At 39.9% G+C, this 10,639-nt stretch overlaps 1 protein-coding gene across 1 annotated transcript in view; it reads right to left on the bottom strand.

Annotated features, from left to right (window-relative positions):
- Positions 1 to 211: 211 nt before the first annotated feature.
- The window catches only part of UbcE2M (NEDD8-conjugating enzyme UbcE2M), a 113,586-nt gene continuing 103,158 nt past the window's right edge, over positions 212 to 10,639 (bottom strand). The window contains exons 3-4 of the mRNA XM_089107926.1: positions 6,718 to 6,924; positions 212 to 492 (exon numbers count right to left, since the gene is read on the bottom strand). Of these exons, the coding sequence (XP_088964052.1) occupies positions 352 to 492; positions 6,718 to 6,924 (348 nt within the window). The 3' untranslated portion in view covers positions 212 to 351. The remainder of the gene's footprint in view (positions 493 to 6,717; positions 6,925 to 10,639) is intronic.

Genomic DNA, 10,639 nt, shown 5'->3' with positions numbered 1-10,639 from the left:
TCCTAGTAATTTCTCACGTTTCATGGACCTAAAGTACATGTAAATTAAACTGAAATTTTTGATATACCTATCATATCTTGGTCTATTTCCCACTAACATACTAAGACACCCCCCCCTCCCTTTTTATACGCGATTTTACCTACGGACAACCGCATAAATTTGCTTACATCCTTGATACCACCTTTTCCTATCAACTTCTATATTTCATAAGTGTCATATAAAAGATTTTTATTTTGCATCCGAAAAAATAAAATAATAATAGTCAGCGGTATATCAGTAATCCACCAGTGAAGACTTATTTACATGACGTCGATATTTTTCGTAAGTACCGTAGTATTTCGTCTTGAATATTTACTTGAGACAACGCTCGAAATAATGATTTCCTACAGTTCCGCCACGCATGGATCGCTGAACATTCTGCTCAAATAGGCGTCTATTTGTTTGTAGTACATCTGCTGCTTCTTTATTCAACGGATCTTCAGGATTAGGTTCCTACAAAAGTCAAATTTCATTTTTTCAATAAAGCAAAAAAAAAACGAAGGATAGAATTATATAAGATGGAAATGCCAAAATAATAGAGAGAAACTGGGTTCACTTGGAATAAGCAAGATCGAGTTTTAATATAAAAAATGGCACATTTACAGACATTATAATAATAGTAGTAATTTATTTATAACCCACTGCACAAAGAATGTGAAAAATAATCGAGTAAAGAGAAAAAGGAAAGAAAAAATAAACACACACATCACTTAAAGTAGGATAAATAAATAAAAAGAAAATTCAGTGAAACAAACAAATGAGACCATGGCGAGGAGACAAATTTATATGTAAATGAGTACTTTTAAACTCACTTTATTATGTGCATTGAAATTACATTTCTAAAAAGGAGTATGTGAAATAAAATATGTATCTAAATATAAAATGTAATTTCTGATACATAGCAACTAACACTTAAAACATTTCACTGAATAATGTTTCATGGTGTAATGTAATGTATAGTATGCGCCAGAGGGGATACAACAAAGTAACCCCAGAACAAAATTAAAAAAGGTTAGGAATAATTTGAAATATTAATAACTGTATAATACAGTTAATTATATTTCAAAATCATAATGCAAAAAGTGTACGTAAAAAGGCTTATGAGATACCTCTGTGCATTTTACAGTTCTTCAATGCTTCAGTGAAGGGACGAAAAAATTTCCTATCCTTTATTCTTCTTCTATAAATATTTTACCATGCTTTCGCCATTTTTGACTGATTTAGGAAGGCTAACTATTATTTTCATTTGGGTACTTGTACGATATAACCCCAACCTAAATTTGGATCGATGCTTAAAGCGAACCAGAATTTGTCAATTGTCACATTGCCCCTCAGGAAGATTTAAAGAAAAAGAAGACAAGTCTTGAAATCTCTTTTGTAAGCAAGTTCGATGCCAGAAGTACGACAACGCTTTTGAAGTGATTAAGAATGGAACGGGCCCTTACAAAAAAAAAAAAAAAAAAAAAAAAAAAAAAAAAAAAAAAAAAAAATACAATCTTGTTTTCAGAACAGGACTTGAAATAATTAAAGCCCTAAAACAGCTTATCAACCTGCCTGACATAAAGAGAATTCTTACTACACTCCTACTTCTAACAGCCCATTGCAGCACTAAGCCACCTGATGCCAACAGAGCTGCGTATGCTTCTCAACCCAAGTCTATTCAAAGCGTCCACATTTAACCCTCCCCACGAAGTTCGAATTTCCTTTAAATCCTTTATTATGGCCTAGTTCAACCCATTCGGAAACGACCCATTTTTCGTCTGACCCTAAACGAATGGCCAAAAACCTCAATCCTTGATAATCTGTCATCCCTTATCTTTAAAACAGACCCAGTAATCTTACCCTTTCTTTCCTTACACCCCTAGAACGTATGATCGAACCACAATTTTTGCACAGCTTATTGTTTGATAGACGGTAAGACAAACGAGTACCTAAGACTATGCTTATACAATTTATCTGGAAAAAAATTAACAAACCTTCCTCAGTCTTTCGAACTACCCACGTTTTGGAACCACACTTTACTATATTATTGTTGTCGCTTCAATATTATACTCTTCAGTTTCAATTATCTATATTTAAAAACAAAATACATAACTTATATAACATTCCTGCCAGGAAAGCACAAAAAAAATATGTTTGGCTAGGGCAGGACATTAACTAATATTAATTAAAGGCTTATTCTAATTCGCAGGCTTATTTTGCTATCCTTCCAAACTGAAAAAACATATCAGGTTTGGGATATTCTACTTTTTATATCTTGGGTGCATCCATCATCTCCACTAATAAATCTCCTCTGGTACGTGAAGCTGTAACTAAGTCAATTTCCTCGTTTTCTGTCTTCGCCTCTTCACTCTAATTTCTTCTTAGTCTGATTAACACCAGTGAAACTAAAACCCCTCCCTTCCAACCTTTAATGCAGAAAGCATTTTTTATCGTATATAGCACTAACCCATTTCATGTATTTATCTGGCGTACCATACGAAGATAGGGCCTTCATTATAGATTTTCTAGAACCTTATTTCTGTGTTTTAATGGTAGACAATTCGCCCGAACTTGAAACCAGGTCCCCAATATATTGAACGGTAAACCTAATTTACAATAATGCTGGAAACCAAAAATGTCTTTAACCTGTGCATATAATTTATACGTCTTGGACCTTCTTACTGACTGGTTCCAACTTTGAATTTTCTGGTCTTCCATTCTACTCCTAAGCCGAGACACAAGCGATTCATCCTTATCTGATGATCCCGCTACATCCAATACAGCTTTTGTCTGGCTACAATCACTGGCCACAGTTTCTATCACATCATAATGAAGAGGCAACCCATGATAAATGACCTAACAAGACATACATAAACAAATAACATAAACAGAAGAATAATTCATCCATTAAAATCCGGCACAGTGCTGTGTCGTTTCCTCGAGTAGTATCATTTCTCAAGTTCGCACTGAAGCATTTTTTGCAGTCATGCTCCTGGTTAGGTTTACTCGTGAAAAGTCCAGCCCAACGCCACTATGAGGCTAAGAAAACAGGGTTTTCCTTCAAAGGATAGGGACGGAGGAAGGAGCACGGAAACTCCAAGCTATTCCACATCACCAGAACAGCTCCAATCTGGTATACCCAGTCAATGGGAATACAACTCGCAGATTTATTGATTTAAGAAATAAAAATGGACTGGTTCAGTGTTTTAAAACTTTATAATTTATATTTCAAATATTTCCTATTCCTAATTCTCGTACCAAGTGCTATTTCCTACACCCCCCCCCCCCAAAAAAAAAATGTTCAAACATTTTGGCCGGCGGAAACCAGTGAATTAATTTTCAGAAAGAAGAAATAAAGTAAATGAAAGCCCCTAGTGTTAGTAGGTACATACACAAACGAGCTGTGGAGAACGTGATGAAAAATAGAGTTTTTTCTGGTAAATACTTAGGTAAAGAATATAAAAAACAATGTGTTACTTAATGTAAAAAAAATGCCACACAATAATATTTTCACTTAACCACAATCTTCTCGGATGACCTACCCCCCCTTTACCTTCCACGACCCCAGAACGTCCCTGGACCGATTTTAGACCATCGAATGAACCTTATTGACCAAGGTGAAATACGCCTCGTAACCGTGAACTCACTCATACTCAACTTCTCTGGAGTTAAATCAATAATTTCCTATGATCTAAAACGCTTCAGTATAGTTGTGGTTGGTCTTACGGAAACTCACCTTGTCGAAAGTAAGTCTGCGGATATTGCTAAAGGATATCACCTGATTTGGTCTGGTGACCCAAAAAGCAAGACAAATGGTGTAGACCTCGCGCTGAACGCTAGAGCCAAGAGATGCCGTCTCTCCTATAAACAAATTTCAGATAGAATACTGATGGCTCAGCTCCAGCAAAAGCATGGAAAGTGGACAATTATTGTATGCTATGCTCCCACCAATCCTAGTTTTGCGGAAGTGAAGGATCAGTTCTATGCGGAGCTCCCAGCAACCCTGTCAAGAGTACCACCCCACGACATCGTCACTCTTCTGGGAGACCTTAACGCGACGGTAAATGACAAGGAGGGCATGTGGAGAAGTGTTCTTGGCCCTGTGGCTTCTGATTCACTGAATGACAACGGAAAAAGACTCATCCAGCTCTGCAATATGCATATTCTGGTTATTTCAAACACGTTCTTTCAGAGACGAGATATACACAAATACACTTGGTATAGTAACGACGGCCAGACAAAGAAGATGATCGATTATGTTATGATCTCGGGTCGCTGGTGCTCGTTGATAACAAATTGCCGGACTTATAGGTCGGCCGAGCTTGGAAACACAGACCATAGGATGGTAGTCGCCACACTCAGGCTACGCCTGAGAGCACAAGGACAAGAAAGACGGCCTCCCAAGCTTGATCTGAGTAGTCTGGCTACATCTCAGATGCAACAGAAGTATGCTCTCGATATCTCTAACCGGTTTAGCTGCCTCCAAGTTCTAGACGACCCTGAAGTAGCCTGGAAGTCTTTCAAAGATAACATAATCGATTCTGCTGGCAGTACCATTGGCTACAGCAGACACAAGAATAAACCCCGGATATCCCAGGAGACTCTGTCTGTAATCAAGCTACACTGGATGGCCCGTTTAGCAAAGAACATGCCAGAGCACAGACGACTCAATGGTCTGTGAAATAGCCTACTGCACAGTGATAGGAAGACCTTCGTCGACAAGAAACCCAGTAATCTTGAAGATGCCTCTAGAAAAGGAGACATCTGCTCCCTGTACAAACATCTCCGCGAGCTGACGAAATGGAAGACTTCCAGCGTGAGCCGTGTTTTTTCTGCTGACGGAAGCAGGTTGGATAACGATGCAGGCCAACACTCCGCATGGAGCAGTCACTTTTCAACGCTTCTGAATGCCAAGGTAGTTGCTCATCCCGATCCTGATCTGTTCAAGCAGCAAATGACCACACCCAAGGCTACTTCCAACCTCGTACCACAACCATTTACCACCTATGAGATCCAAAATGCTGTAAAACGGTTACATAATAATCGAGCCCCCGGCGTCTGTGGTATTTCTGCAGAACTCCTCAAGTACGGGGGTGTAGCGATGATTCCGTGGCTCCAGATAATCTTCTCAGCTGTATGGACGACGGAAAGCGTACCGAATGACTGGCGTTCTGGCATCATATTGCCGCTCTGGAAACGTAAGGGCAGCCGTCAAATCTGCTCCAACTATCGTGGGATCACGCTTCTCTCCGTTCCTGGTAAACTCTTCGCCATGTCACTCCTGGACAGGTGTTCCACCTTTTTGCGTATAAAGAGAAGAGTCCAGCAAGCCGGATTCATGCCCGGCAGGTCGCCGACGGAGCAAATGTTTACTATGCGCCAGTTGATCGAGAAGACGCGGGAGTTCCACCAAAAAGCGTACATCGCGTTCGTGGACTTTAAGGCTGCCTTCGACCCTGTTGATCACCGTTCACTTTGGCTGATACTAAGAACTACGGGTCTACTCAATAAATATTGCTCACTCTTTGAAAATCTGTATGAGGATATGGAAAGCTGCGTGCAAGTAAATGGAAGACGTAGTCCCACATTCCCGGTGAAGACTGGCGTCCGTCAAGGTTGCACCGCCGCTCCCGAGCTTTTCAACTGCGTCATAGACCATATTATGGCCAGCACGATGAATCGCCTTCAATTCGGTCTTCAGTTCGGAGACCGGGTACTCTCTGATGCTGAATTCGCCGACGACATAGCGCTAGTTGCGAGCACCGTCGATAAGATGACCAAAGCTCTCCAGGTGCTTTCAGAAGAAGCCTCGAAAGTTGGACTGAAGATCAACTGGCAGAAAACCAAAGCTATGCTACTTGAACCCCCCACATCCCGTTCTACTGTTAATGAAGTCAACAGCAGAAGCAGCCGAGTAGATGTCCTTGAAGAATTCACTTACCTGAGATCTATTCTGTCAAATGATGGCTTGATCACCAAAGAGCTTACATCTCAAATTGCCAAAGCTTCAGCACTTGTTGGGAGGCTTAGCAGCATCTGGCGAAAGCCAAACATAAGCCGCTTTACCAAAATGCGCATCTACAATGCGTCAGTCAGCACTGTCCTGCTGTATGGAGCGGAGACATGGCCAGCTGCCAAATCTATCCTCAGCGCCGTCGATGTCGCTCAGACAAAACATCTCCGAAGAATCGAAAGACTTCACTGGACTGACTTTGTTAGCAACCAGACTCTCCTATCACGTACGGCTCAAACTCCTTTCTTGACGCAGCTCGCCCAGCGCACTGTTTGGTGGTACGGCCACCTCCTTCGAATGCCATGCGACGCCCCAGAACGGGTCGCATTTGACTTCGACCCCACCTTACACGGATGGAAACAACCCAGAGGGCGCCCACCCACTAGGTGGAAAGACAAAGCCAATGAATTCCTCACCCAAGCCCACATCCCGGTGGAAGAAGCTGCGATCCTGGCAAGCGATAGGTCAATCTGGAGGCGCCTAGTCTCGTCGTTCTTTACGCCGAACCCTCGGCAGGAGCCTTAAGTCAAGTAAGTAAAGTCACAATCTGCTCTAGCAAATCGTAGAATTAGAGTCATGAAATCGGCAATTAGTTTAGCCCTCCCATATAGTTGCTTATTCTTTGCTTTGTAAATCTGAAATGAAAATTAATTTTCTTATGAGATCAATAAAAAAAAACTTACTAAAAAGAGGTATTGGAGGCCATAAACAACAGAGTTGATAGTCAATACTGGTTTCCAATCTTCTCTAAGGATATTTAAACAGACATTGCCTTCTAGATCAATATTGGGGTGGTATACTGCCGTCTCGCACTTCACTTTCGGTGCATCATGGGGGTATCCTTGACCAATTTTAAAGTTGAAAATAAATTTTCCACCTTTATAAAAGCCCTAAAAACATTACAAAGTAACATTACAAAAATACAGCAATAATTGGTACCTCGTACAGCTTCTGTCATATTGGAAACAAAAGAAGTAAAAGAGAGGTACATGATGTCTCAACAGGCTCCCTATCAGATGCCAATAAACACTCACACAAATAGGCTTAAGACCATAATCATAAAACTATGTAACATTGAAATCACCATTGTCAAAAAACCTGAAGAGGATACCAACCAACTCCTTTTTCATACTCCCCCTTCCTATATTCTTCATACCTTCTCTACGGACCACCCATCCCCAGTCTAGCAATATTTTACGATGCGCTCAGAAACAAAAACCTGATAGTAATTCAGACAGGGGAAAGCAGGATCAGATGAAAGAAACCTTCCCTCCATTCTGTGGCATTGAAGCACAGACAGTATCGATGCAGAACTGCTATAAGTCAAGTGTAACTCACTTACAAGACGTTTTTCCACTGTATCGCGAAAAAAGATACTTACTGAGTTCAGAGCAAAAAGCAACAGTTGTTCAAGTAAACAAAAAAGGGTAAAAGGCAATTCGCGCAACTATCGCTGTCCTATCAGCATAACATGCAAGAGATGCCGATATCCTCACCCATATTATACTGCAATAGATTCTAGCTGTGTCGTCCTCAATCATCCAAGAATGCCAGGATGGGTTCCGGCCCTGGGGACCGACCGTTGACCATATTTTCACAGTGCGTGGGACTCTAGAAAAACTTGACCTGTACCAGCTATACATTGACTTTAAACAAGCATTTGACCTTATCTCGAGAAATGGCCTATGGCCTCTTGGCACAAACATTGGGATAAAGGGGTCTGACAGACAACCTTGCATAGGTCGGCTACGTAAGGGAAATTGCTGATACGCCTGATGATCCACAAACCTTAGCGAATAACGTCTTCATAATGAATAACTCTTTGGAATGATCATATATACATCCGAAACAAAGGTTGTATGCTGGTCGCAAAAGCCATGGGATGCAACTAAGCAAGATCTTCAACTTAGCGGAGAGAGTATTCCGTGGGTAGACGAGTTTCCCCATCAAGTCAGTTCAATCATCAGTAGCAACAACCACTCAGAGATATAAAAAGGCGCCTCGTCCTAGAGAGTTCCAGTTTCATTATCCATATGCCGCAGCAAGCGCCTGCCCCAAAGAAACGACAATCCAATACCTTGATAATCCCATTGCAGTCTGCTCATGTAAAACTTAACCACTGAAGGTGGATGCTAGGTGTCTACTCGAAGCATTTGAATGCCTCCATCGAATCACCGGAATTATCTACTTTGATAGAGTCCCGAAAGTCAAACACTGAACGCTTTAAAATCCCCAAAACAATCCATACCAAAATCCAGCTCCAGCAATTTCGGTGGTTCGGTCACGCCCAACAGATCCCATCTTCCGAAGATCAACTTCGAAGGCCATATTCACAGTTCTCACCCTCGTGATCGTCCCCCAAAGATGTGCAAGGATAATATCGTGCCTCATCAGCTGTCGGACCTCCTTCCTTTAGAAAAAACCGCAAGGCATACAGAAGCCACATCCACACTAATATGCAGAAAGAGGCCTCGAGATGACCACCATGGACCGACAAGACTTAAATAAAAGTTAATCCCCTTAGCAAGTGACAAGAAAATGCGTTTTGAAGAAGAACTTGTCTGTGATTTTGTTTATTATTATTTTCTTTTTTTAATTTGATTCAGGAATAACAACTGTTTTGTAAATTTATCTTAACAGTAGAAGTTAATAACGAAAAATTTTTTCGAGAATTTTAAAAATGAGCTTAAAATTTCTTAAAAATGGCAGCGACTCGTAATGCCAAATGCACCATTACAATCGCCATGCGTGAAAATCCTTGACTAGAGGTTTACAATCCCCCATCTTAAAAACTTCCACCCATTCCCATATTCAAAATACTACATTCTTGTGCACCTTTGTTTCATTCAACCAGTAGCTACAGCCTGGTAAAGAGCAAACCACAGTTCTTCATAATCGAATTTTAAGACTAATTTTCAAAAAAATAGAAAAATAAAAAATAAATACTATATTGTTTTTTCATGTTTCTAGACTAGAGACTGTATTGTAGAAAATGTCAGCTCTTTTAGAAATAAGGCAATTTCGTCTCCAAAGGAGGCCTTAACAATTTTCGAATAGCATTTTCTTCCACCTTAGGGGGTTTAAAATAGCCTCCAGTAAGGAGGTGTTAACCCCACTCCTCAAAAAAAGTTTCAGAGATATAAGACTGAAATTAGCAATAGATCAGCAACTTCCGACTATATGTGCTAGAGTTTGGCTCAATCACCCCCCCCCCCTTAAATTTTTAAGGTATTTGTAGATTACAGGCTATTTCGTGTTGAAATCAAACAGTTCGTGGTAACGAACTGTAAGTAAGGAGCGACCCGGCTCAATGGTAACCGAAACTCTAGAAAACGGGTTTTTGATACCAATAGATACATCAAAAGAATCAGATTTAAATGCTAATTTCAAATACATAACTTTCATTAAGTTTAAAGCTACCAATCAAAAGTTACACGCCTTAGAAAATTTGGCCGATTTTCAAAAAAAGAAGGAAAGACCATCTATAAGCTAAAGAACCTTGATTATAATCACACCATCATATTCCGAGTATCAGAAGACCCTATTGCAGAGGTTTCAAGTTTCTATCTACAAAAATGTGGATTTTTCTATTTTTTGCCAGAAGAAAGATCACGGATGCGTGTTTATTTGTTTGTTTGTTTTTTTTTTTTTTTTTCCCAGGGGTGATCGTATCGAACCAGTAGTCCAATAATATCGTTGGAGGGCTCATTTGAAAGGTAAATAAAAGTTAAATTTCCAATTTTAATTGACCAAAAAAAATGGAGGGCAACTAGGCCCCTCCCACGCTCATTTTTTTCCCAAAGTCACCCGATCAAAATTTTGAGATAGCCATTTTGTTCAGCATGGTCGAAAATATGATAAAAATGTCTTTTAGGATGACTTGATCCCCCAAAGTCCCCAGGGGGAGGGCTGAAAGTTATGAACTTTACTCAATGTTAACATATTGTTTTGGTTATTGGGAATTATACAGACTTTTTCAGAGGAGATTTTTTCTAGTCGGTGGGGGCCGGAGCGGGTCGGGGGCTATATGGAAGGATCTGTCCAGGAAGGAAGTGGTCAGGGGGGCAGGGACCTGGCGAAGAAGGGGGCGCCGGATTTCCCAGCATTATTAAAGAAAAAGATCAGGAATTAAATAAAAAAAAACAAGTTTTTCAACTGATCAACTGATTGTGATTAAGAGGTCATTTTTAAAGAACTGGAAAAAAAATTCGAACTATAGTTTAAAGAGCAGGGTATTGACTAGGGGCGAACCCCCTAATATACGTGTTAAAAATTTATGAATATAGAAGTTCGTTACGTAAGTTAATTCTAAGTTACGTATATTTATTACTAATAAAAACGTTCGTAAATAAAATTAAACAAGTTTCGAGAAAGCCATTTAACCAAATATAATATGCAAATTTTGTTTTAATTATTCATGTACGGTGAGCCAAAATCAAAACCTGCATTAATTCAAAAACGTTCAAAAATTAAATAAAAAAACAAGTTTTTTTAACTGAAAGTAAGGAACGACGTTAAAACTTAAAACGAACAGAAATTATTCCGTATATGAAGGGGCTGTCCCCTCATCAACGCCTCGCTCTTTACGCTAAAGTTTGACTTTCT

This window comes from Artemia sp. Qi Xiang Cuo, chromosome 2 (assembly GCF_049724085.1).
Source record: "Artemia sp. Qi Xiang Cuo chromosome 2, ASM4972408v1, whole genome shotgun sequence".
Lineage (NCBI taxonomy): Eukaryota > Metazoa > Arthropoda > Branchiopoda > Anostraca > Artemiidae > Artemia > Artemia sp. Qi Xiang Cuo.
Note: the sequence above shows the minus strand (reverse complement) of the source record. Positions and strands in the feature narration are given on the sequence as shown.